Here is a 27,927-nt window from a genome sequence, read left to right as displayed (position 1 = left end):
AATGGACAATAAGCTGAATATGAGCCAGCAGTGTGCCCTTGTCACCAAGAAGGCTAACGGCATACTGGGCTGCATTGGTAGGTGTGTTACCAGTAGGTCAATGGAAGTGATTATTCTCCTCTATTCAGCACTGGCAAAGCCACATCTGGAATACTGTGTTCAGTTTTGGACCCCCCACTACAGAAAAGATGTGGACAAATTAGAGAGAGTCCAGTGGACAGCAATCAAAATAGTGTGGGGGCTGGGGACATGACATGAGGACAAGCCAGGGGAACTGGATTTATTTAGTCTAGAGAAGACGAGAGTGAAGGGGAATTTACTAGCCTTCACCTACCTGAATGGGGGTTCAAAAGAGGATGGAGTTAGACTGTTCTCAGTGGTGGCAGATGACAGAACAAGGAGCAATGGTCTCAAGTTGCAGCCAGGGAAGTTTAGGTTAGATATTAGGAAGACTTTTTTTTTCTCACTAGGAGGGTAGTAAAACACTGGAACAGGTTACCCAGAGAGGTGGTGGAAGTTCCATCCTTGCTAGACAAAACTTTGGCTGGGATGATCTAGTTGGGGATAGTCCTGCTTTGAGCAGGGAATTGAATTGGCCTCCTGAGGTCTCTATCAACCCTAATTTTCTATGGATTTGTTGAACAAGCTGCTATCCATCCTCAATTCAGTTAGTTGATAGCCACGTTGATAGTTTCCAAAAGCATACCTGAGAAGGATAGAGAAGATGCCAAAGCTGGTAGGCACTAAAACACAGCCTTGCTTCGTGCTAATATCAATGTTAAACTTGGAAGATGTTTTGTTTTCATACTGGATGGTTGCTTTCATTCTCTCATGGAACTCCTTGAATAGGGAGAGCACCTTTTGTGGACAGCCAATTTTTGACAGGATCTTGTAGATGCCATTCCTGCTAACTGTGTCGAAGGCCTTTTGTAAGTCAACGAATGCTACATAGAGAGGTACCTGTTGTTCACGGCTTTTTTCTTTCAATAAACACCGTGTGAAAGACATGTCAATTGTGGAGCATCCAGTTTTCAACCAGCAGTGGCTCTCAGGGTCTGACTCTCTTGGAGTCTTTTCAGCAGGACCCTTGCAAGAAGATAAGGACTGTAATAAATAAATTCATTTTTGAAATGAGATGCTGCTCAATTCAGAAAAGTGGTGGAAGGGTGCCTCAAGTCCTGAAAGGTTGAGAACCGCTGCTGTAATTCCACCACACCTGTTGGATGCGAGGTAGGAATTAATCGAGGGAAGTTCCACTGCCTGCATTATGCAAAAGGTGATGCTAGATGATCACACTATTTCATTCCTTTTGGCCATAAAATCTGTCAATTCAGATTATATTTAAATATTGTAATTTTTGTGTGCACTGTATGGTCTCCTGCAGCCACTAAACATACCTCTTGGGAACTACAGATTGTTTCTACAGAAATGTTTTATCAGAAAAGTATGTAAAGCAGGCTTTTATTTCCTGTAAGATGTCTGTATTTTGAGAGAAGTCCTGCTATCTAACCTTGTTCTTCATTTCTTATTGCCTACATGTTTATTGTATTTATTTCTTCTCCTGGGCATACTTTGCTCTTTGGTCCCCCTCTCTCTCAAATGCATAAAAGATGTGGTCCTCTCCTCTCTTTTATTAGATAAACTGTTTAGCTGCCAGTCAGACCCTTTTCTGCCCAATAGCTGTAGTAGCAGTGCTGGGTATGACCCACAAGGGTTAATTCTGTTTCCTGTCCTCTGTAGTATCAGTTCCTTATTAAATGAAATAAGCTGGCTTTTCTTTGTCTTGGTGCCCTTCAAAAACAGCTGAAAATATGAGGAAGCAGCAAAAGTTCTGAGGGCCATGGCTTGGGTATAGAGACTGCTCTGTGACACTGTGGCTAGATGCAGACATTCAAACAGTCCAAGGTGGAATCAGTCTGAGTTACGCACTTTTTGGCAATATTTTACAGTTAGGGTGGCCAAAATCTGGAACCAACTTCTCAGGGAAGTGGGCCTCACCCCTACCTTGGGCAAATTCAAGAGGAGGTTGGATGATCACCTGTCTGGGGTCTTGTGAACCCAGCATTCATTCCTGCCTGTGGTAGGGGGTCAGGCTAGATGATCTGTTCAGGTCCCTCCTGACCGTAGCTACTATGAAACTATGTATGCATTGTAGTTTAGTTCGGTAGTGAACAGAACAAACATTTGCCCTTTGGTGGGGGGAAGGAGGCGGCAAATCTTAGATCGGGTTCCGCCATTTTTAAACCAGTCTGTGTGCGCCAAACTTCTGTTCTGTTACAGGTATAGACAGGTTTCTGATCACTTACACTGGTAAAAGAGTAATGTCTTTTTATCTGGCCTTTGGAGATTTTTTTATGCTATTTGTCTTTTTAAAAAGGGTGAAATTTTATATAAGCCCCCAACCAAGATAAGCTGTATAGCACTTGGTGCAGATTAGAATCAAAACACCATCTTTTGTAAAAAGATCAAGAGTCTTAAAAAATGTGATCCATTAAGTCACAATCTGATTAGAAAGAAGCTCAAAGTCACGGTGGCAGTTTCAAACTTTGGTAGGCCTTATTTATGCTTGAGGAGTTTGTAGTCACTTCATTACCTCTAATTGTTGCATCTAATCATTATGATCGATACGCACATACATGTGACGGGGCTTTGCCAATACCCAGAATATGACTGTGGTGTTGCCTGTTCTGAACGTTGTTCCAATATTTCAGAAGTTACTTGTGCAGCAATAACAGTTCTTACAGCTTTGTCATGTTTCATGATATCTGGTAGTCTTTACCTTGCTAGAGTCATGTGATTGGACACAAACCTCGGTTTTCCTTTTTTTAAGGAAGCTTTTAACTTTTATGGGGGGGGGTTTAATGTGAGCCCTAGAAGCTTAAAAAGAAAAAAATGAAGTTCTAGAAACTGGCAAGTGTTAATTTTCAAGAATCTCATAATGTTGTGGGGACCTGACTTCTGATGCACGAACACATGGAAGGAATAATGTTGTCAGTCCTACTTGTTTTCAAGGAATTGCTCTTCCAGGGTACGGCCCTGTCTCTCATTACACAAGTCAGCCTTACTAAGAATCTAAGGTTCTTATCTTATGTATCAGCTGCTAACACCACAGCAGTGCTGCGGCAAACATACTTGTCCATGCAGGAAGACAGACAGGAAATCAGTTGCCACATTCGCAAAATGATGATATGATGTATTCTTTCAGCATATAAATGCAATGTTCAGCCACCCCTTACTTAGCTTTTGACAATCCTTTTCTTCTGCTTACTGTTACTGAAAAAATTCTGCTTTTTGAGAGTTAGATTTATGAACAGTGATACAAATAGTCTTTAGGTGCTGATAACCTGTTCTCTTTCAGAATTTTAATTAAAACAAAGAAATCTTTTTTTTTTTTTTTCATTCTAGTATGTTGCTGGGTTTCTAATTATTGAAAATGTTTGTTTGATGTCATCCTTGTTAACAGCTTGACAGTCAAATCTATTCTGTGTAGAAGGACAAGAGTTGATTAACCCAACCTATTGGAAAAAAACATAGACTTGAATTGGAGACCAAGCTAGATAAGTTCAACTCTAGCTTTCACATTTCATCTGCAGAGCTTAGAGGTATTCATATCTGGAAGTTTTCAAATGTGGACCTCTACAATCCATTCTTTTTTAAGTTCATTTTTAGTTTGACCAGAGTTCATAAATAGGAAATTAGGTAATAAGCATACTGCTGTAGGAGATGGGGGAAGCGTCTTCCATGCAAAGGAAGAAAGCAAACTCCAGCTGTAGAATCCATTCCGTTTCCATCTCAGTTCCAGATCTAGCAACAAATTTACTAGCAACCTACGCAAAACACGGATTGCCAGGAGACATTTGCCCCCATCAATTGGCAGCTCCCCCTCTAAAAACCAAGTAAACTTAAAAGATATTACAGAATGCTGATATAAGCCCTGGTGATTTCAGATATTGACTTAAAAGATTCCTCACAGAATCTTTAATACTGACTGCCTTCCTATAATGAAGGGATCTCAAGGCTGAGCTCCTCCAGATAGTATAACTGTGGCAATGGGGCACTTTATTATAAATGCTTATCATTCTAGACCTAAATTATGTACCATACAGGAAATAAAACTTAAAACCAAGTCCTAAAAAGAAATATAGGGGAGGAAGAAATATAAGAAAAAAGTTTCAAAAGTGATTAAAATGGTGTAGGATAGATTCAGTCCCTGAGATTTCTGTAACTTGGAGTCATCACAGAATTATGTGATTACATGTCAGTTTAATGCATTGTGTTGGAAGCTGCCAAAATTATGTTCTGACTCTCAAGAAGTGCTGTTCATCCACAAATGACTACTGGGAGTGAATGGTGGGTACAGAGGATCAACATCTGTATTAAAAAAAATTCTTTAATTAGGGCCCGAGTGTGAATTTAGGTACTGTATTTAAGGCATTAGTTAAAGCTTTTAAATTAGGCATATGACCAATAAGATCCTCTAAACTGATGAACAGTGAAGTAAGTTGGTCATAGAGGCTCCCATAATATTAGAAATAAAAACGTGCTTCCTAGTTATGGTGTTGAATCTCTTCTGAACAATGAGCATGCCCTTTTGAGTTACTTTGACCTTCTTTCTCTATTTCTGTTCATCATTTCAATTGTCAGTTACCAGTAACGGTTATTCAGGTTACACTGCTTGCTCAGCAATGCAATTTCCTTTAAGTTTTTTCTTTCAAGGAAGTGAAACTACTGCAGTGCAGTTTTTGCACTTGAACATGCCAAGTGAAATGGAGTGACTGGGGCTGAAGAGAGAAGTACCTGAGAAACTGCTTTTGCAAAAATACTCTTCTTCTGTAGTGTCAGAAGGAAAAATCTTTAAATCTGTATCAGTCTGTCAGTTTAGGAAGTGTAGCGGGTTACCATGATATAGTGTGTACTGGATTCAGTTTAACATACCAGGTACCCAGGCTAGTCTTTGCCTTATGTACTTTGTGTGTCTACATGAAACTTGATTGGTATCACTACATTAACAACTGTAGTTCTGCTCGTTGACGAAGAGTAAGTATACTTTTAACTTTTTTTTTCCAAGCAAAGCTTTGTATGTTTACTTTGAAGATGGACTCCTGTTCAAGGAGCCCTTAAAACTGAGTGCTTAAACATAGTTCTCTTTAAGTAACTGCTTGCAAAATTGATTTTTTCTGGTAGAGATAGAGAAGATAAAAAGAAATGTCTATGATTAAAGTCCATTTGGATTTTAGAATGTCTTTTTTAAACTTTATGTAAAGCTGGGATATGAAGCTGTTGCTCTGACAAACTGATCAAAACATGTGCAATAGCAGAAAAAGGAGAGTTGACTTGGACTTTAATAATACTAAGGTAGGTATAGTGTATGCGTCACAGCTGCAAAACTTGAATATTTTTTTGGATTGCTGTTAAGGATGGTTTAGGATTGCTTTTAAGAGCCTGATGTAGCTATGCAAGTCAGGAATTTTATTTTGCTAATACTATCAGTTACTTGTTGAACTCTGTTTAACTACTTTGTTGATGGTTAAGTCATGACTTCTGACTACTTAAGGTACTAGAAAAGTAAAAACACGTTTTAAATATTTGTGTATATTTTTTAAGCTTTAATAGAGCTCACGCATGGGTGGTTATAATAGGAAATTGTTTGCGGCAAATTTGAGTGTTTTTCTATAATTGTGATTGCAGTACTATGTTGTTTGAGATGTACTTTAAATTGCGGCAGGATAACCCAAAGGACCTGAGTATAATTGTCCTTTTTAGCATTGTAAAAATCAAAAAAATAAAAATTAAATCTTTTGCTTCCATTTTTTTGCTCCCAAAGAGATTGTGAAAAGGTAGTCTTTGAAACAGTAGTGGCTTCTATAAAAATCTGTATAACTTTGTGTAATGTCAGAGGGAAGGCATTGATAGAGACCTGTTGCCTAATAGGCCACTGGAATGATGTCATGGAGGCACAATCAACATTCTAGCTGTTATGAGAAGGAGATAAAGGATCATTTATGAAACATTTAAAGTTAGAGCTGTATTTTTTTTCTGGTGCAGTGACAAATGTATGCAACCTCAAATGCAGCTGAAGTGTACATGACAAAAATAAATCTTTGTTAATCCTAAACATTGGGCTACTGATACTTGATGAATTAAAGTATATTTTATTCAACTAGTATTAGTTTTGGTATTAAATTGAAACAATGGATATCTTTCTGAGACACGTATTTTTTTCAGTTCCCAAATGAGCTAGCTATCATCATTAGCTTCATGTGGTTAAAAACATGTCTGTCTTGTGATCTTGATTAGTGGTCCTATAATGGTTAACAATAGGCTCTTTATATTTCAGTGTTCTCATCTAGTGAGAACTTGCTATTTAAAAAGAAGTACTCAAATGATCTAAGATTTAAAGTAAGTGAAAATGGTCTGAGGTTAGATGAAGGTTGTTCAAGATGTGAACCTCCTTGGAAGCTGTCCAGATCCTAGAATGAGGTCCTGTTAATGAGTTTCTCAAAGATGCTGTGCAAGGAAAAATACAGTTTTATGGCTTAACGGCTGTCGATTTAAACAAACACCCTTTATATATGCGGGCAATACCTATAAGACTTGACGAATTCACTTGCCCAAACATAAACAGCTAGTAGGAAACTTGTTTGTTCATATGCATGACCTTACCCATTGGCACCTGTAGAATCTATGCTTTCATTTAAAAAAAAAAAAAAATCCAGCCCTTATGTTTGCAAAGAAAACCTTCCATATGTAAAATGAATGTAAGTAGGTGAAAGATTGCCTTTCAGACTGCCTGACACTAAAGAAAAGGTGCTGTTAAACTCAAATTTTGATCCAGAAGATTTTTAGAGTTGTGTTTTAACATCTGTTTGCCCACTCTAAGCTTGACTTAAAATGAGAAGGCAAACAGCAGTTTTATGAATAGTTTGGTGTCAAAAAACATCCCCGGTGTTTCTTACAAAGCTGCAGCAAAGTTTGCCAATATTTTTATAATGTGGGATCACATTTCAGGAAGGCATAAACAAATCATTTGTGACATTTGGGAAGATTTGTGCTCTTCTGTGTCAATATAAACAACCACTAAAGCATTCCATATGAACAGTGGATTTCTGGGGCACTCTACCAATCCTGAGTCAACTCCACTGTGGTCTACTGGTGTGTCAGGCAAAAAATAGGGCTAACACAACTGGAGCATCATCAGATTACATACCCGCAACACCAGTATCTTGTGCTGGCAAGGGAATAAAATATAGCTAGTGGAACTGAATTCAATGAATTTGTAAAGTATATTTTAACTGTATAGTTCTGTATATTTTAACTGTATAGCTTTCTAACTGTATAGCTCACCTCTTCTGTGCTAATTGAATAATAATTGTAGTTATCATGATATCTGGGATAGTCCTGGTTGCTTGATTGTTCAGTTCCTTTTGCTTGGTTGCTTCCATTTAAAAATAATAAAACGATGCTGTCAAAGCAGCTGATTTCAGCTTTCATAAAAATTCTGAAAACTGAATCAAAGTTGTGAGCTACACAGAGAATTTAAGCAGCTTCATTTGTTTTAGATGAAAACTCTCTGAAAACAGTGCTTTTGTTATATATGCCAGGACGTTTTATATCAGTTCATTTTGGCAAAGTTTTTCTCTTTTCAGCTTTTTTCCTGTAAAAACCCACAACTAAGAAGGCAAGGTGCACATGAAGTACCAGTAACTGAAATGGTAGTTTTCACATAACTATTTGCGATTGATTTTATTGTTTTTAATGGAAACTGCAACAAACAAAACAGTGGACATGAGTGGAAAAATATTCTTCTGTAAACTGTCCGTAACATGCTTGTGGTAATCTGATTGTTTTCTGTTTGCTTTTAGTGGCCACAGATGTCTTCAATTCCAAAAGCTTGGCCATTCAGGCCCAGAAGAAGATTCTTGGCAAAATGGTGTCTAAATCAATAGCAACTACCTTGATAGATGATACCAGCAGTGATGTTTTGGATGAGCTCTACAGGGTCACAAGGGAATACATTCAAAACAAGAAGGATGCAGAGAAGATCATTAAAAATCTCATTAAAACAGTCATCAAGTTAGCAATTCTCTATAGGAATAACCAGTTTAACCAGGATGAAATAGCACTGATGGAAAAGTTCAAGAAAAAGGTTCATCAACTGGCCAAAACAGTGGTCAGTTTCCATCAAGTGGATTATACCTTTGACAGAAATTTCTTGTCCAAACTGTTGAATGACTGTAGAGATCTACTTCATCAAATCATCCAGCGCCACCTGACTGTAAAATCACATGGACGTGTCGACAATGTGTTTGATCACTTCTCTGATTGTGAATTCTTGGCTGCCTTGTACAATCCTTTCGGACCTTATAAACTCCACTTGCAAAAACTCTGTGATGGTGTCAATAAAATGCTTGATGAAGGGAACATATAAGTACTTGCATTAAGGTTGACTGTTATTATTAGTTGATGGAATGTGGCTGATTTATGAAGGAATAAGGGAAGCACAAAAGTAGTTACTTAAGTATGACAGATGTTTCAAAAAGGTCTTTACCAAATTGAATCCTTATTATGAGCCAGCCTCTGCTATTCCTAGTCCATCTAGAACAAAGACTTCAAATGATACTGCTTTATTGTGCTTTGCCTAAGAAAACAGCTGGAGAAAAGGTTAAAGAACAGAACTGAAGAGGAAGACTTAAAATGAAATAATGTGTTATCATATGATACGAGTTATGGTTTCTGTGTGTTGAGAACATATTAAATCATCAGAAGGCCATTTTTTGTAACAGACTAGTATGGTGATGGTACACCATGTAATGTCTTTAATTTACATATAAAATATATAGTCGATTCATTTTATATTCACATGTGCTCTATGTATTTGCATAGATCACAGCTTTCTAGTGCTGCTTTTTTGAAGAATTCAGTTTTACAGTTTTCATAACAGTGATGTGGAGTTTGAGCTGTTTTGTTAATATGCAGTTTAGTGATTACAAAAAAAAATTATATTTGAAAACCTGGCAAGTGACCCTTACAGATCACCTCTGGTGCCTTTTAAGCTTTGATCATTTTGGGAACAGTAAATTACAGTAAAATAGCCTGACTAGGAAAACGTAGTCCCTAGAAAATACCTGTAATATATATCATTTTATTTTGAAAACTAAGTCTCTAGTTGAAAGCTGAATTACAATACAGTAAATTAGTTATGCAGTTAATTAATACCCTGGAGGGTCTTGCCACTAAATCTCCAGTCTCTTCTGAAACCATAAGAGTCAGTGTATAGGATTCTGTATATAGTAATGTGAATTCAGGAAACAAACATCTGAAAAAGAAAGAAATTTCAAACCAATTTGCTATGTGTACAGTGAATATAAAAGCAGAAGTGAGTGAGTTTATGGTATTTTGTTGGGATACATGCTATTTAAATAATAGAGAAATGTCATTTTTAATACAGTAGCTTAAGTGAAAGATTTGTATCTAGCTCCCTCTCCTTCACCCCACCCCCTGGAAAAAATGACTTTTCAGACACAGTAATGTGCTTCAAAACATACAGCTATTGCATTTCAAACACCCGAAGAGTTTTTTAGGAAGCCTGTGAAGAACTTTGTGGTTTATTTAATTGCCAAAATGTTGCTGTTTGCTATGTCTTTTGTTTCATGAGTAAACCAAAGAAGATTTGCACTCTACACTTTGTGCATGTTTTATTCTGTTATATATTAAATTATAGAAAGAAAGTGCGAGACAATGGGTAGACCAGAACAATCTTTCATATATGACCTCCCTATTATTTCTAGTTTTTTCTAGAATGGAAGAACAATTCAGTCTTCACATTAATTCTATCACTGTACTCTGATTTTTTTTTTTCTTTTTTTAAAGAAGTCTGTCAAATATGGGTGGGTTTTTTTTTTGAGGGATGGGGCTGGATTTGTGGATTTAGACTGCCAGCTTCTTTTACATAAGAGCCAGTGATGAAGGGTTGAGGTCACAACCATCTGGAGAACTTCTTTGCCAGCAGATGAAATCTTAGTGTCAAATATTTTTAACATTGCACTTTGTCCATCGTAGGTCATTTTTGTTTAATGATGCAATAACATAAAGTTACTGTACCTGGTCAGTAATGTTGTACAGTAATTATTTTGTAACTTTGCAGTTACATTTTTTTTCTTTTCCCTCCAACTTTCTGTCTACTGAAAGGAGAATGGGAAGAGTTGGTGACATCTAGAAACCTGTGTTCAATATTTGTAGACTTAGGCTACAAACAGATGTTGCATTTGTCCCTGGACAAGTTGTGCCAGCGTTTGTCCCAGAACAAAAACATCCTGGGATTGACGTATACAGATTCAGATATCTGACCAACTGCGCTTTGTCCCAGAATAAAATGGTTACCTTGGGACATGCAATGTCTGTTTGTAGCCCTTGAGACTCTATATCTATTGCTAGTTTTACCCACTCCTGCTCCAAATGCCATCATTTTGAATTAATTTTAAGTCTACTTGCAAAGAGAATGTGATGGGTTTTTTTAGAGCCAGGCATACTATATACATTCGATATGCAAACTTCTATGCGTGGACTTTAGTCAGGACGTGAAACATTCTGGTTATTCAATTTTGAGGTTTCCCTTGAGCAGAAATAGGTTTAAAAATGCTTTTGTTATAGGGGGAAGAAATGTCCAAAAGTCCGTGAACCTGAACCATTATCTAGCAATATGTTTGCTTCTTCAAATAGGTTAAACTGATGATGAATACTAGAAGTTTGACAGCTATAAGATATCACATCTAGTTGGCAACTTTGACATGTTCTTCCAGGCTGCAAAAGCATAACTAGCATTCTTGTACAATTATAAAGAAGGGACTTTCATGAAAATGAGTTTAAACAATTTGATCACAGATCACCAAAGGTCTAATTTTGTAGAGATTATGAAATGGTACATGCACTGAGCTATCTAACTTTATAGTTCATTTATTTTTACTGTGTAAACTATTTATAATGAGCAGAGTTTGAAAATAAATTGACTTAATGGCTTGGTGAAGACTATGTGTTTTTCCCTGTGAAATATTTTAAATATAGCCATTCAGAAATATATCAACTCACAGCACATTAAGTGCTAGATTTATTCAAAATCTGTATTCTTCCCTTATCTCAGTTTGGAAACTCAAGTTAAAGTCGTATTTTTTGTCATGTTTTAACTTGCTGATGAAAGAAAGATAATGTCCATTGTTTATTAAATAAAATATCTAAGGGTGGTGAAACTTGCAAAACGTTACGGTTTTTAATAGAAGAAATATAGGACACAAACCCTGTAATGGTAAAAATGAGAATCTTCATAAATAATTTACTTTTACTGTAGGTGTTTTAAGGATGGTCCTGTACTTGCATGTTGCAGATGCATAATGTACTTAACAGTTTTGGCTTATTAATCAAAATGTTACCAAAACGGATATAACTTGTGGCGTGCTTCTTAAAGCCAAATGTATTACTTTTTGTGGAAGTTGACAAGTGATAAATGAGGCAAGTGATAAACATTAAGTAAAATGTTTTAATATCCACCAAATCATTATCATCTTAGTTGCATAAAAGGAGAAGATAAAGAGCGGTTGTCACTAACATTTTCTGCTAATACTAAATGAGTTTATGTAATCTTTATAAGGATTTATATAATGATATCAACCATCATTACATTTGGATGTCTGTACGTGTATGTAGAGACACAGAGAAAAACAAAAGCAGATAAATAGCGAACATTTTTTTCCTTGTCAGTGGTGTCTCCTAGGACCAATATATTAAATTCCCTTCAGGTTCTGCTATACATAAGTATATAAAAATTATCAGCAGCAATCTTGGGTACTTCCTGTAGTTGCTCTGTCAACAAACCACCAAATGAAATCTTTTATGGAGAGATTCCTTCGCATCCTGAAAACAAGTTCCAGGAAATAAGGGAAGAGTAAATTGCTAGTTGTTCTCCATTCCTACCCCTAAAAAACCCTTTGGAGCTTAATCCCCAACTCAGAAGCAGCCACTTTTTTTTTTTTTTTTTTTTTTTTGGCTTCAGGAAGACTTCATTTGTCTTCCAGTAGCCTGCACAAACTGATCATTATAATGTGACTATGAAAAGGTCTGCAAGGTGACTGAGGAATTCCATACAGCTCTACCAGGATCATTTCTTATTCCAGGGGTGAAACATTTGATTGACATCAGAGGTATGCTGGAAACTTTGCACAGGAAGGAAAGTGACACATTTTCTTACATATAAACTGTCCCTGAAAATAACATGGCCTGGTTTTTTAAAAAGATACTGTGAAGAAAAATTGTTCCTACTTTGCGTAAATATCTGAGTAGTGGGGCTGCCTGGTTTCCCAGCTGCCACATGCTGCATGGTGCCTGTGGTCCAATCCAGCATGGTGGGTTTGGAGCAGCACAATAGGCCGTGACCACCTGAGACCGCACAGAATTTGGGAATGCTTGCTGCGTCTGACCCACCACGGGCCCCAGGACTAGTATACAGTCATGGACGCAGCATGCCAGGTCCAGGGTTGTGACGCAGCAGTAGACCAACTCATGCACTGGCCTGGTCCAGTCTGTGGGTTGGGGGCACAGAGGATCCCCACAACTACAGAAATTTGGGGCTGGCAGTGGGAGGAGGAAGCAGTAGCAATATTAATTGCTTTGGCTCTCAGATCTTAATAATTAATGCTGCCACCACTCTGCCCTCCCCTCCCCCAACACATTTCTGGACCTTGTGGGGATCCCTTTTTCTTGCATATTTTACCCAGCTGGGGGCAGTGGGGGAAGGTGTGGGTTATATGTGAGAAAATGTGGTAGCCATTTTAAGTTATGGAAAAAATGTGAATAGGAGAAAAATATTGCTATCTTCTCTTGTTTGTTATTTTTTCTTTAAATAACAATCGGGTCCAAATATCAGTTTCCTGTTTGTGGCTATGTAATGAGAAATCTCGTGGAATGATCTACATCATGATACATTTGCTAACCTAACATAACCTAGTTTTGCATTTAATCTGTATTCATATTATCAGTAATTTAAACATTTGCTTTGAATTTTATCTCTGACCCTTTTACAAAGAAAATATGATACTCAGTTGCACGTTTTAATAGAAACATCTTGGAAAATTAACTAAACGCTAGAATGTTTCTTTTAGTTACAAAGAAAACTACTTGTACAACAGGTTCATGAAATATTTAGACAGGTTACCTGATATTCAAAGATAAAAGAAAAACACGCATTGGTCAAAATGTTATTAACATTTACCCATATAATTTCCATGACATCTTTGCCAAAGTTGCACAGAAGGTAGTGGAGCTTCTTTTTGGTCACTTTGGGAGAAGAGAAATTGCTATCAAAAAATAAATTTACCAAATATGGTGTCACTGTTTGCTTGGAAACAAAATAGAGCAGAAGTTATGTCTAATTCACTGTAAACGTCTCCCTTTTTAAAAATCTCTTTTCCCCAATGTACTAATCTCCAATAAGTAATCCATTGGTGCTGATGTATAATCAAAACAGCATACATTTTACTGTGGCCTTGATACAGTTTCACAATATCTACAGGAATACAGGGATAGTATCCCTTTGCAAACCATACATTAGTAGAGCTATTTCTATTACTGTATCGGTCTGTTCATACCACTAGTCAAGATTTCCTAGTGTTTAATCACAACATTCTCAAGTGATCTCTTCATTTGTGGTGCTATAGATTTTTAAAATTTTAACTTTGTGATTTCCATTTTCAAAGCTAATATTGGGAGAACTTTTCAGAAAATAAGTCAGCTTTTTCTTATAATTATTTGATGGTACAATAGTGATGATTTTTAAAACTCTCCATCCATATTTACCTGACTTGGAAGTTGGAAAAGGATATCATGTCAAATAAAATTCTGATAAACATTTAAAGAAATATCTAACCTAGATAGCTATTTGCTGAGAAGAAGGAATTCTTGTGGAACCCTTTAGAGGTAGTTTCTTTTACAGAAACAGTTGGAGAGACGGGATGATTTTGGACTTTTAATAGGGTGATTTAGAGTACAACATTTGATAATGTGACTAGAGGGAGAAGGCATGGGCATTAGGGTGGAACTTTGCAAAAGAAGAGAGAAAAAGTAATGGTAGCTTGAAAGGAAATAGGTTAGTTGAGAGGAACAACTGGGAACCACGAAAGAGGAAGAAGAGGCAAAAGAGGAGGAAGTGATGAAATGGGACGATATATGGACTGTGGAGATGAGGGCTCCATATGCTTGAGGAGAGAAAGTGTAAGTGAAAAGAAATGACCAGTGGATAGAATTTCACTATATGTTTTATAAAATTATCTGATTTCATTGTGGGCCAGTAAAAAGGTCCTTTTCAATAGAAGAGGTTTGCTCTACACCCCAGTGCAGCAAGATATAATAGGTAGATGAAAGAGGCAGCGTGTCTGAAAATATCAGGCCTAAAATGCTGACACTTCACACAAGTGATGCCCAAACATCTGGCCTCATGGGCCAGATGAATGGCATGGGGTTTGGTCTGTGGGACAGATCTTGTACAGGGTCAGCACATGGGGTCCATCCATGGACCAGAAGAACCCCATGCACTGCATCTGGCTGTGTGCTGGCCCAATCTAGCACACAGAGCCATATTATCTCCTGCTGGACTCCCCATGGGTCCAGAAATTTGGCAGCAGGGAGCAGGCATTAATTCTGCCACCACACCCCTGTTGTCAAATTTCCAGAACTGCGGGGAGCCCATGGGCCAGATGGCATGGCTCTACAGGCTGGAAAGGGCCTGCAAACCGCACAACACAACAGGATGTTCCATTGTCGTCTTTTGAACACTGGTTGTAGACTTCAGACATATGGTTTCTATTGGCTTAGCTTACAAAAGAATTTTTTCTTCAATTTAAAGCTACTCTTTGAACCCTAAAAATGTATTACACATGTTTATAAGGACTGAAGTGAAGGAAACGGGGCAGTGTAGCTTCTACTGCCTTTACTATTTGAATGATTATCCAGATCACTTTAAAACTGCCTGTGGCCTACCTCGCCTATATATCTTTATTACTGGTTAGCATTTTGTTTTTCCCTCACTTTTCTGAGCCTCCTGATATTCCCTGGTGGGCATAATTCTGGAGAGCTTGAGTACATAACTGTTTTGAGACTGGAGCTATGTTGTCCTACCACCACTCATTTACGATTTTTGTCAGCAGCTCTTTAAAATATCTGCTCCAGTTCTTCTTACTCTTTGAAGTTTCAGCCTGTATTTGCAGTGGCCTCATTAGAAAATTCTGAATTAGCAACCACAGGCCTCATTTGTATGTGTTTACTCTGGCCAGATCCTGGCTTGGAATACCTTACTGTGGAGGACAGTTTCTGTTACGTTGACGTTGCATTTTTATAAAACAGATCAAACATAGGTTGTACCACCTCCTCTTCCCTCCAGCTCCCCTAAACCCCCATATTACACAAGGAACATGATGCTATAGTTGTTTCAGCCCAGATCTTTCCTCCCTTTCCAGTTGTATTCAACCTTCTCTTCTGGCTGGGGGGGTTGCCATGCTCGTGTTTCAATTTGGAAGGAGATGGAAAAATACATTGGGTTTGATGGGGGGTGGGGATTTTCATAGATTCATAGATGTTAGGGTCAGAAGGGACCTCAATAGATCATCGAGTCCAACCCCCTGCATAGGCAGGAAAGAGTGCTGGGTCTAGATGACCCCAGCTAGATGCATATCCAACCTCCTCTTGAAGACCCCCAGGATAGGGGAGAGCACCACCTCCCTTGGGAGCCCATTCCAGACCTTGGCCACTCTAACTGTGAAGAAGTTCTTCCTAATGTCCAGTCTAAATCTGCTCTCTGCTAGCTTGTGGCCATTATTTCTTGTAACCCCCAGGGGCGCCTTGGTGAATAAATACTCACCAATTCCCTTCTGTGCCCCCGTGATGAACTTATAGGCAGCCACAAGGTCGCCTCTCAACCTTCTCTTGCAGAGGCTGAAAAGGTCCAGGTTCTCTAGTCTCTCCTCGTAGGGCTTGGTCTGTAGGCCCTTAACCATACGAGTGGCCCTTCTCTGGACCCTCTTCAGGTTATCCGCATCCCTCTTGAAGTGCGGTGCCCAGAATTGCACGCAGTACTCCAACTGCGGTCTGACCAGCGCCCGATAGAGGGGAAGTATCACCTCCTTGGACCTATTCGTCATGCATCTGCTGATGCACGATAAAGTGCCATTGGCTTTTCTGATGGCTTCGTCACACTGCCGACTCATGTTCATCTTGGAGTCCATTAGGACTCCAAGATCCCTTTCCACTTCCGTGCCACCCAGCAGGTCATTTCCTAGGCAGTAGGTATGCTGGACATTTTTCCTCCTTAGGTGCAGCACTTTGCATTTCTCCTTGTTGAACTGCATTCTGTTGTCTTCTGCCCACTTGTCCAACCTATCCAGGTCTGCTTGTAGTTGTTCCCTGCCCTCTGGCGTGTCCACTTCTCCCCACAGTTTTGTGTCATCCACAAACTTTGACAGAGTACACTTCACTCCCTCATCCAAGTTGCTGATGAAGACATTAAAGAGTATCGGTCTTTGGGACCCATTAATTTAAAGAAACTACTTCAATAGTTATGCTGGGCTTCAGTCTGGAGGAAACAGTCTACATGAGTTCTTTTCACCTTAACTGCCTTCCTCCAATGCAGAAATGCCATAGTTTTTGTTCTTTTCTTGCAGTACCTTTTTGGCAGGCTTTCTTACATCTGCAGCCATGTTTTCCACTGGGCCTGCTAGCAGCTCACGCTGGTAGAGTGCAGGGCAAAGAGGCTTCGAGATGGGCAGAGAACAACTTCACTGACCCCAGCACCAGGTGCTTGCTATAGCATCTACCATTGTTGGTATTCTCTTCTAGGGAACCTTGCTGAATTGCTTAAAAGGGTGATCAGTCGACCACAGTTGCTGCTGGGTCTTGATCAAGCCCAAAGTATCTCTATCACATTGCATTTTCCTTGTTTCAGCTGGTCTGAATTTGCCCCCAGGGCAGGTGTACCATGGTATCTCAAGCAAATCTGATGTTGACTTGACAGGATGAGTTTAGAGCCAGGAGTCCTTAACCTCCTGCCCATGGAGTCATTAGATATCTGGCCTTTGTGAACTCCCCACAGACTGGGAAGTTTGGTGGTAGGAGATCAGTTGCAATAAATATGGCCACCCTCCCCCCTGCCAAATTCCCAAACCCTGAGCCCTGTACACCAGGTTTAGGCCATGTTATCGCCTGTGGCAGGATGAGGTTGGGCCACATGCCTCACCCCTGGCTGGATGGGGCTGGGTTGGGCCATCTCAAGCTCCCTTCCCCACCCCTGCTACCTTCCACAGGGCTGGGTCAAATCCCCTTGTCCACTGTGGGACTGGATTGGGGCTGGACCACACTCCCCACCCTCCCCCCTCCTCGCAGGGCTGGGCCATGCCCCTTCTCCCTCGGGGCTGGGAAGGGCCCCGTGCCAGGTTGGGACCATCATCTGGATCCAACACGCAGGCAGCCTTGGCGCTGCCCATCTGGCTCACCAGTCAAAGTTGAGCACCACTGGTTAGAGAATCAGCAGGGTAGAACTGTACTTTAGAATAAGAAGATGGCCCTTTTTATACCAAGTATTGGTGAAAAATGCACTTGTTTGTGAAGCACTGGAATAATGTTTTAGAAAGTCCTCAAGAGAGAATCCAAAGGTCCTACTTGTCCTAGTTAGGCAGATTTACGGAGGTAAAAATGACTTAATACTAGGATTATATTACACTTCTTAGTTAATGGGCTGTTTCTCTTCCCTTTCCTTCTCCCTTCCCATTTAGGGAATTACGTGGGCCACTAGGATGGCAGATTATTATGTGCGTCCTCATGTGTTCTGGGCTATCGCTGAGCACTACTGAGGTGGGGAAGGAATTTTCCCCATAGTCAGTATTTGCTCCTATAATAAGGGGCTTTCCTTCCCTTGAGCATCTTGTAAGTATGTCTGGAGGGGAGTCATAGTTTGGAGCTGTTCCTGAAAGGGAGTCAGAAGTCTGCCATAAATTTTGGAAGAGATTTGTATGTGATGTTTTGCATATTGCAAGCTTCTGTAATAATAGAGCATATTGAAATGTTTGCCAAAACCTAGTAGAAGGATGCATTGAGTGTTAGGAAGCAAAAAAAGGGTGTGTGTATCAGTCACCAATTCCAGGTCCCTTTTTCTTCATACTCTGCTCCTTCAAGAGCGAAGATATCTGCTGGTACCCACTAGGAGGAACTTCTGTTTTGGAGATTATTATGGCCATTAGTTGAGAAAGTAACTGCATAGAATCAAGTTTAACAAGAAGGAATAATGCTGGAGTTTCAATTTTTTTATCTGTTTAATGAAGCTGTTGCTCATATGCAGTGTCTTCATTGTCCAGAATTCTATGGAAAGCCACAAATGCTTATTATCTAATCCTTTTTTTATTTCCTATATTTTATATTCACTTCTCCAGGCTGCTTATGAGGGGCCAAGTTAATGGATTTTTATTAAGGAAATGGTTAAATGTAAAAGTAAGTTTGTCATATATGGAATGCAACAGCTGTGTTCCAAGATCAGTGTTGCAACCAGTTCCTGCCTCTTTCCTACCTTCTCTCCACCAGATACATTTTCAAAACTCCAAAGGAGGTGAATGCACGCAGGCCGTTTCTCCCTGATGGGTTTGTTCTACTAATTTACTGTAACATGCTAGCTCCACAGTTCACTGAGCCCAAATGAGCAGGGACTTGAGTCCACTTTAAAACAGGTCTCTAATAAAACAACAATACAGTTAAACAGAGTGCTTCCATAATGCTCTGCTGGTGACCCCAGCATGATTTTTTTCAGCTAATTGAGCAGTATGCACAGCAAATGCCAAACTTCATGTTTGTTGCCCAAACAAGGGAGATCAGGGACATTTTATGGATGTGGACTGTTGATAAATCCTTTTCTAAAATGATTGCTTTTTCATTTGGTACATAAGAATGTGCCTACTGTGCCAGTCTGCAGTCCCTTGCCATCCAATTCAGGGAAGCTTCTTTTCAGGTTAAGTTGATGACAAACAAAGGAGTCAATGGCTGGCCAAAGCTCTACTTGCAAACCTCTGCTGGCTTATAGTCCAGAAAAGCAACACAGAGGCATTGAACTAATTCTATATTCCCATCATATTTGCTGAAGATTTCTCTGGTAGTGGTTTATTTAATCTGTGGAGAAGCCTTGATACTATTAGTATCATAGGAGAATTGGAAAATTGGTTGATTATAGCTAGGGACAGATATTACACACAAACCGATTTAAGTGATCAGAAACTGGTTTAAACCTGTAATAGAACAGATGTTCAGTGCATATAAACCATTTTGAAAATGGCTGAAACTGGTTTGAGATAAACGTGGTTGAATGTAGTATCAGACTTAACTGATTTGGGTCAAACTGGTTTATGCAATGTCTGTCCCAGAGCCCTTTCTTGTTTAGGTTAAATCACAGTCCCCCAATATCCTGGCATGCTGTCTGGGCTGGGCAGGGCTCTCTGCTCCAGGGAGCTGGACTGGCCCCTCCCCTCTGCTCCTTAGCTGCAGCTCTGGCAGAGACTGCACATACAGGTTTTCTGCCTGGCTTCTTCCTGCTCCCTCATCACCTCACCGCTATCCCATCTGCCATCCACAGACACCTCTCAGCATTTGCTAACATACCACGTTCTGGCTATGGTCTGTGCTGTGGAAGACAGGACAAAGGCAGTCAGTGCTGCTTAGAGCTCTTTGGAGCTAATCAACAGGTAGCTGGTAATGTCCTTCCATTCCTTCTCTGGAACACATTGTTTAAGAAAAGCTTGAACTAATGATATAGAGCCTTATATTTGGCTGTTGGGGTGATAAATGCTCTCTGCAGTGTAACTAAATGCTGTGTAAATTCCAGCTGGCTCCCTTGCTGACCTGTGAGGGAGGGGGACCCCTCCCTAATCAGAGTGTCTTGCCAGGGCCTGGCCGTACTCCCCCTTAGCTCAGTACTGTAGAAGGAAAGGAAATGCTACTCAAGTGCCCCATAGCTTCTAGGCTGAGCCACTGCAGGCATGTGCCTGCATTTTTTCAGTCTGGAGGTGAAGTCTGTGCAGTTACAAACTGATTCAGCCTAGGCAGGTTAGACTAACCTGCAAAGATTGAATAAAGTCAGGCTCAGGCTTTTTGAATGCCTGTCCCTAGCCTATGGGACTTTGGCTCAGCCTCAACTGTGCTAAGTTAACTTGTTTTCCATGAGAAGACCATGTGTGTGGAGTTCATGTGGCAAGAGAGGTATGTGTCTAGGAACAAGGCCTAATGGGATATGAAAGCAATCTATATTCAGGACTGAGAGATTCAGCAGACCTGACAAAGTAGGATACTGTTAGTACAAGGCCAGGACTAGTGAAGTGGCTTCCAATACAAGTAATAAAAGATATCAGATTCAGCCAAAGAACCTTGTCTTCTAATACAAGAAGCAGTTTTTGGAAGGAAGGATAGGGTAGGAGGAGAGTTCTGCTTATGGGAGCAGTATGCCTGTGTGTTTATATTTCCAGGGCTGAGCAACTCTAACTAGGGGGAAAATATGTTGCCATCTTATAAGAAAGATAGTACTGCCTTACTAGAGCAGAGGGCAAGGGAAGCCTTCAGGTGTTGAGGCCTGGAAACTTGAATTCAAAAGAAGGGCAAGCAGTTGTTATAAAAGGTGGAACTTGAGAAGTGCTATGTCAAGCAAGAATATAGAGAGGAAGGCAAGGTTATGTTTAATTTTGGATGTTAATTCTGGAAGGGGTGAACTCCTGTGATGTAGCTGAGGGCTAAATCTGTGCTGAGAGCCAAGAACTGACTGCTAGAAAGGGAAATGAAGTGAATGAGCCCAAGCCAAGCCACAGCTGAAAATAACCACAGTAAAATCTGCAGGGAGTTCTATCTCTATATCTGTTCTTCAGTTCATAAGCTGGGAAGTACTGTCTATTCGTACCATGAAAAGGGAAGTGTGCTGCATTCCTTACTAGATGCAAACAGTAATTTTTCAGGTTCCTGAGCGTACAGATTAGGCAAAAATTGGATGTTCCTTTTCCTTATGCTACGGCAACAACACAGTTATTAGCCACAGAGTCTTCTGGCTAGTGTTGTTGACCGAGTTTTAAATGATCCAATCAGAATCATTTAGAAACTAAAAACATAACATATTTGAGAGTAAACTTTGTGACCACAATGCATCTTTCAGTAACATTTCCAAAACTTACTGGACAAAGCAAAACAAATACCTCCTTTTTTCCCTAATTCCACACAATAACTTGGAGCTTGTGGGAGCATAAAGGAACTGGCAAATATTTTGGAATGGGATTTATCTGAGACAGACCGACAGAGTTGTATAAAAAAAATCATGTGTGTTAATAATAATAATAATAATAATAATAATAATAATAATAATAATAATATTTTAGAAGATATTCAAATCTGTCTCTGGCAAAGAATATGAAGACTCATTTTTCTTAAGTGCCTGTGACCAGTAGGCACTGGTTAAAAGCACTCAGATGCAAAACATATAGACATGCTTTTTCTTCTTTACAGTGTCCAAGCATGGATAACTAGTTGTATACAAAGATTTTCTAGTCTAAACATTGCTGTTTGAAGCAGTCTGGTGAATACTGCTTTCAGGCTTTATCAAGACGAGAGAAATCCAGTCTCCTCCTGACTCAGTGATGTCATTATCATTTGCAACCACTTGTAATCCCTTATACACCTTTCTAAAGTGCCTGTAAACTGACATTATTTATGGAAAGGTCAGTTTGGCACCTATTAAGTTCCATGTCTTCTCTGTCCAAATTTCTACTTCACATCTTAATTCTGAATCAATAGGAAGTTTAAGTATGATTATTTTCCACTGGTTTTCCACCTTTGGTATTTAAAAGATTTCTGGGAGAGAAAAAACAAACAAAATAGATCTCATCCCTTTTTTTTTTTTTTGCTTTAAATGGTACGTGGAGTTTTTGTTTCTTTTTATAAAGCCAGGCGGTATCGTGGAAGCATAAAATACAAAATAATGTATCGCTTCTCTTGGGGATCTTTTCGGATTTGTTTTGTAGAGAACATCCAAGGATTTGATCTCGCTGAAGAAGGGGGCGGAAAAAGTATTTTATTAACCTCAATACAGATCTTGACAATGGTGTGTCAATACTCTATAGAGTCCCAGTCCATTGCTGTACTCACAGGACTGCCGCTTCACTCAGCTGTCTGGCTACTATCTGCAGGATTATGCAAATTATTTTGTGAAATGTCACAATAGCGATGACTTTGCTAATTCTGGTGTTTAAGCTTGTGGTTATAGCCAGAACTGGATGTTTCCAGAAGCCTACATGGATGTGACTAATTTGGGTATCTGCATAGTTAATTTATGTATTTGTGTTTTCTCTCTGAATGGTTTACATTCAAACTATAATGACATTGGAGTTTAAACCCCCCCCCCCCCACCAAAAAACAAAAAAGCCCACCAAATAAAAAACACCCCCAAAACAAGAAGAAAAAAACAGGTGCAAGTGTTTGAGATGCTTAGTAAAATAATTTAGCTACATACTCCATTCCTGCAATTTAGGTATATGTGGAGGGATGGGGTATTTTTTTTTCTGTACACTATAATTTTTATATATATGAGGTCTCATTGCCAGTAAAGGGTATTGCAGGCCAGGCAACTTATTCCAGAGCAGTTATCACACCATACTGTCATGAAGGTTTATTTCAACGGTCCCAACTAAAAGTTTATTTTGCTCCTTCCATCTAGAAACAATCAGTTTGTACTGATGATGGGATGGTAAAAACACCAGAAAAGGGCCATTGTAACAAGACGAGTACAGTCTGTTACTTCCTTAGTCACAGTCCTCACCAATTGAGGTGATCAATTCTGCCCTTCTGCAGACAGGAAGTGGCCCCTGACATTTACACAACAGCCAATAATAACCTTTCCCTTGTACATACAGATACTTGTGCTTCATTTTGTATTTTATGAAAATTTGGTTTTGATTTCAACGTTATTCATGCTATAGTTTTAAATATTTTGTTATAAACTTGTTGTTTTATCTTCATGTACCATTGTATTTGTGCATTTCCAGTATGATTTGCTCTTTCTATGAAGTCGGATGTTTCTCTCTCCAGCCACACACATAACATCTTAAGTCACATAACCCAGTTCTCGTCTTCCCTCACCTACCATGCTCAAGGGCACGTTTCATCACAGCTTCCAGTCAGTGTGCGTCTCTGTAACACAGAAATGCCGTGTGACTTAAGGAAATCCAGTATGTTTTAAAAGAGGTGTTGTCTTTCCTTAATCTGTGCATAGGACATGTTTTGGCTGGCTCTGAGAATCCTTCCTTGGCTCCTCTATTTTCTAGTTCTACAGAGATGCCTTTTCTATAGCCTAATGCTCCCTCTAGTGACAAAATAATATTTTGCATCAACAATGTACAGTAGTCCTTACACTTTACACAGTACTGAAAACTTCCAGCCACTAAACCAGAGGTAACACAAAGGAAGCTATTCACACAGCTAACATGGTTTGAAAGACTCCAAACCATTTAAAACATCATTCTTTTACCAGTAGACATTAAAGCAATAATAGTCATAGAGAATATTTGTTCCGATGCACTGTAGTTACTCAAATATCTCTTGCATGTTTTCCCCAAAACTTAGCCTTCCAAAGTTAGGGTGCATGTCTTAAACAAGGAAGATTATTATTTATTTATTTATTTTTTGCCCGGAATAGCAGCAGCTGCATTTTTATTTGGGCAGTGCAGAGGAAGTCAACTGACTTTATGGCTCATTAGAATCCACTTGATCGCTTCAAATTGCTCTTCACTCAATAAGTATTACTGACCCACTCTACTTTTTTAATAGTCTTCATGTTCCATAATCAAACTATATCCTTTCTCTGGCAGTTGCACTGACAGATTTGCAATTTAGCCACTCCAGGTCTTTCTCCTATTTTACTGCAGACTGGTTTTAGCTCTTTTTTTTTTTTCCAAAATCTTAGATCTGCTGGTGAAGTTCAGTATTCAGCATCAAGTACAATTTCAGCTTTTGGCTGAGCAGCCAAGAGCTACAGTATAGCTGTGAAAGTTAACCTCTTTTTTCCTGTTCTGGCTACAGCTACAGTTTTGAGTACAGTCACAAATGGAAAAATCTTTTTTCCACTTCATTCTGCCTTCCTAAGAACTAGGTGCTTGTCTTACATGGGATATGCACAAGACATTTTTATATGATGCTACAGACATGTAGTATAATTTGTGATAAGTTTTGGGGAAAGGAATGAGTAAGAGTGAAGGCAAAATACGCAGGGATGGGAAGTTTCCTCGTCCCTGCCAGAATAAAATGGCATTGGCATTGCCCCAATTTATGGGAGCTCCTTGCTCTGCTCCTAACTCCCTGGAAAGTTCTTGGAGTTGGGGAGAGCTTAAGAACCTTACAGCATAAGAAACCAAAGATCCTGAAGGCAAAACCCACAAAGGTTTCCACTGGGGCCCTGTTTGTGATTTGGCAGTATTCATGTAAACACAGATGAAATGTCCTGTTCTAGATGAATCAACATTTTGCAATGAAAACCTGTTTTCTTGGAAAATTTCTTATATTCTATTTCCAAATTCCAGGGCAATGGTTTTTTGAAATGTGGAATGTAGTTTAATTTTGGACTGTTGACTTTGGCTCAAACTGCATCCCAACCCCCACAATGAGCCCCATAAGGAATATGTTCACTGCCATTTAATGCACAAATGGCTTATTCAAATTATGAGCAAAGTACACTGACAACTAACCAACTGTGAAAAACATTGCAATGGAAATCATAACGAACAACAAAAGAACAATATCAGTCGGAAGTTAAAAAGTACAAAAACATGAGTTGGGGGGCTAGGTTCAATTTTTGGCCCTTCTACAAACTTCTGAATGTTGCTTGTTCTATTTGTGCTTCTGGTTTCTCATCTGCAGCAATGATCATACCATGTTACCAGAGTGTTTACAGCTTAACAGGATATGTATGCAAAGTTCACTCAATTTTCACAAGATCCTTCAGCTGTAATTCAGTTTTATTTTTTTACTACCAGGAATAATATAGTTTTATCTGCAAATTTAGCCACCTCACTATTTGCCTGCCTTTCCAAATCATTTTTTAATCGGTGGCTCCCTGGACACATTATTGCATCATACAATTACCAAGTTAATTGCATATTTTAGATCAGCTACACAGGTGTGTTAACAATTGTGCCATAAAAGGTCAACCAGCTATAAAGTTATTGCTAAAAAATGTGTACAGTACTAACTTTATAGCTGGTTGCTATCCACCTTTAATTTGTAGGTGTAGAAGGGTCTTCCCATGCAGCTGGGAGCCCCATCAGATCACAACTGTGCCTCATAGCTACCGGGACCCAGAGTCCCACAATTGTGGGCTGGGGGGCAGGGGCTTGGGCTGGGGGGCAAGGGGCACAAGCAGGTCATCTTGCCATGTACCTCCTGCCTTCGTTTTGTTTTTCTGGCATGCCAGCACTGGGACAACTTCCAAGGTAGGCATTGTGGTTTTTTTCAGTGCTCCAGCCAAAAAATGTTGCCTACCCCTGGTCTAGGACTTCAGATATTTCCAAATCCATGGCAAGCATCCTATGTCCAAGCCTCAAGCCTGTAGGTCTTGGAGTTTAGGTGCCCCCTAGTCTTGCTTGCCCCTAGCCAAAAGGCCAAGGGAGAAAAGCCTAAAAGCAATCCTCCAATGCCATAAATTGTGAGCCAAGCTCCTCACATTTGGATGGGCATTTGTAGACTCTTGCAGGGGTCAGCCTGCCCACAATGCCAGGGACCAATTCAAAGAACTCATTTAGCTTCTTTGCAATGACTTTATCCTTACTGAGTGCTCCTTTTATTTCCTGATTGTCCAATGGCACACTTAGTCTTGGGCAGGCTTCCTGCTTCTAATGGACTTAAACAATTTTTAAAATTATGTTTGACATCTCTAGCAAATTGCTGTTTGAAGTCTTTTTTGCCTTATCTATTGTATAGTTACATGTAGTTATCTAGAGTTTATGCTCTTTTTGTATTTTCTTCATTCAGACATGATTTCCATTTCTTTTTGGCTCCAACAGCCTCCTTCACTTGATCGTTCAACTATCCTGGGTTTCTCTTGGTCTTTTTTTTTTAACTGCATTTAATTTGTACCTCCAATATGGTACTTGTGCCTCCATGTTTTTACTCTCTCTGCTGCCCCTTTTATTTCCACTTTACATCTTCATTTTTATGCAGTCCCCCTTTTTGGAAGTTGAATGCTCCTGTGCTAGATTTTTTTCTCCTCCCCTCCTCCCACATTCAAAGATGCCAAACCTTATCATTGTGGTCACTGTTACAGAGCAGTTTCTCAACAGTTAACCTATGGACCAAACCTGGGACACTGCTTAAGACCAAATCTAGAATGACCCTGGTCCTTGTGGGTTCTAGGACTCATTATTCCCAAAGCAGTCATTTTGGGTATCTGTGCATTCAGCACCTGGAGTACGATTCAGCCTACCTATGTGGGGATAATTGAAGTCAGCAAGTGTTATTGTGCTCTCTGCTTTTGCAGCCTAATTTCTCAGTGTTTTTTGCTCGCTGCTACCATGTTCATCAGGTGGTCAGCAGAACAACCCCCAAACTAAGCTCTTCTGATTTAGGCTGAATTTCTACCCACACAGATTGTATGGTACTTCTCTTGTTGCCACGGCTCCTGCACCAACTTTCCAGACCCATGGCATGGGCCAGATGTGACATTTCCATGGGCTGCATCTGACCTGTGGGCTGCAGGTTGCCTCCAAGGTCCTATTGCAGCATTGTTCAAATAAGTAGGCAAAACAGCAGCTATTCATCAAGTATAAACATAGAGCATTTTTACACGTGCTCCAGGGGTGTGTGGGTGGGGGGGTGTGGGTGTTTTAATTAGAGCGACTGGTTCTGATCCAGTGCTTGGGGCCAGTAGGGCAGCCACTCTAAGGGACAGAGAGCACCATGACCTGTGCCTGGCCCCCTCAGCAGGGCAGGGAGCTTCATCCCACCCTGCAGGGGGGAAAAGGGGTGCTGGTGGGTGGGATATGACCCAGCCCCTTAGGGGGAAGGGGTCTCAGGGGCTGGACATTTGGCAGGGATGAGGGTGGCTATGTTAAGAGTCACCGCTGCTGTACCACCACATTTCCAGACCCGTGGCGTCTCGACGGGCTGCATCGACCTGTGGGCTGCAGGCCGGGCGCCCCTGGGTCAGGCCGGCCACGCTCAAACCTGCACAGGGTTGCCAACCCTCCCGGGCTGGCCGGCAGTCTACCGGGATCCCGGGAGACTTTAATAGGATATTTTAAGAAAAATGAAATGAATGACACTACGTCACGTTGGGCAAAAAAAACTCTCCTGGAGTCGCTTTAGTCAGAGGCGGCAGCCTGCACTGCAACGAGGCTGAGGCCCGTGCCACGGTGGTGCACCCGTCCCCTACGCCTGCACTACAAGTCCCAGGAGGCTGCGCGCGGTGGGCGGGTGCCGGGCCCGGCGCATGCGCGCGGCTCCTGCCCTTTGCTCGGCTGCCGTGCGGTGCTGTGTGGGTGCACCATGTCGGCCCGGCTGCGCTTTGACGGGCGTGTCGTGCTGGTGACCGGCGCGGGCGGAGGTGAGTGCGGGGCCCGACCGGGGCAGCCCCGGGACCCCTGCCCAGTAAGGGGTCGCTGCTGGCGGGGGCGGGCACTGGCTCTGGGCTGCCTTTCCTGGCCCAGAGCTTCCAAGCCCGAGCGCCCCTTTGCGGGCAGAGCGGCCCCCTCCCCGGGCGCCCCGTGGCGTGTCCACCCGCCTGCAGGACGTGGGCACGTTGGAGAAGAGCAGGGTAGGGGGCTGCACTTCGCCATCTCCCCTCACTGCCACCTGGTCCCAGGCCATTGCTCCTGAGGAGGCTGCTCTGTCCCTCGC

The 27,927-nt window shown here is 40.6% G+C and overlaps 2 protein-coding genes across 5 annotated transcripts in view; both read left to right on the top strand.

The window, feature by feature from the left end:
* TNFAIP8 (TNF alpha induced protein 8) overlaps positions 1-11,028 on the top strand; it is a 97,195-nt gene extending 86,167 nt beyond the window's left edge. For 3 of the 4 annotated variants that reach the window (XM_014608792.3, XM_014608791.3, XM_019478173.2), the window contains one exon: positions 7,863-11,028. In XM_014608792.3, the coding sequence (XP_014464278.1) occupies positions 7,863-8,428 (566 nt within the window). In that variant the 3' untranslated portion in view covers positions 8,429-11,028. Of the gene's footprint in view, positions 1-4,706; positions 5,038-7,862 lie in introns of those variants that run through there. The other variant, XM_014608793.3, reaches the window with a different exon arrangement.
* A 16,502-nt stretch (positions 11,029-27,530) lies between these two features.
* Positions 27,531-27,927, top strand: part of HSD17B4 (hydroxysteroid 17-beta dehydrogenase 4) — a 121,449-nt gene continuing 121,052 nt past the window's right edge. Inside the window, exon 1 of the mRNA XM_006263620.4 lies at positions 27,531-27,634. Within this exon, the coding sequence (XP_006263682.1) occupies positions 27,577-27,634 (58 nt within the window). The 5' untranslated portion in view covers positions 27,531-27,576. The remainder of the gene's footprint in view (positions 27,635-27,927) is intronic.

Source organism: Alligator mississippiensis, chromosome 3 (assembly GCF_030867095.1).
Source record: "Alligator mississippiensis isolate rAllMis1 chromosome 3, rAllMis1, whole genome shotgun sequence".
NCBI classification, from domain to species: domain Eukaryota; kingdom Metazoa; phylum Chordata; order Crocodylia; family Alligatoridae; genus Alligator; species Alligator mississippiensis.
Note: the sequence above shows the minus strand (reverse complement) of the source record. Positions and strands in the feature narration are given on the sequence as shown.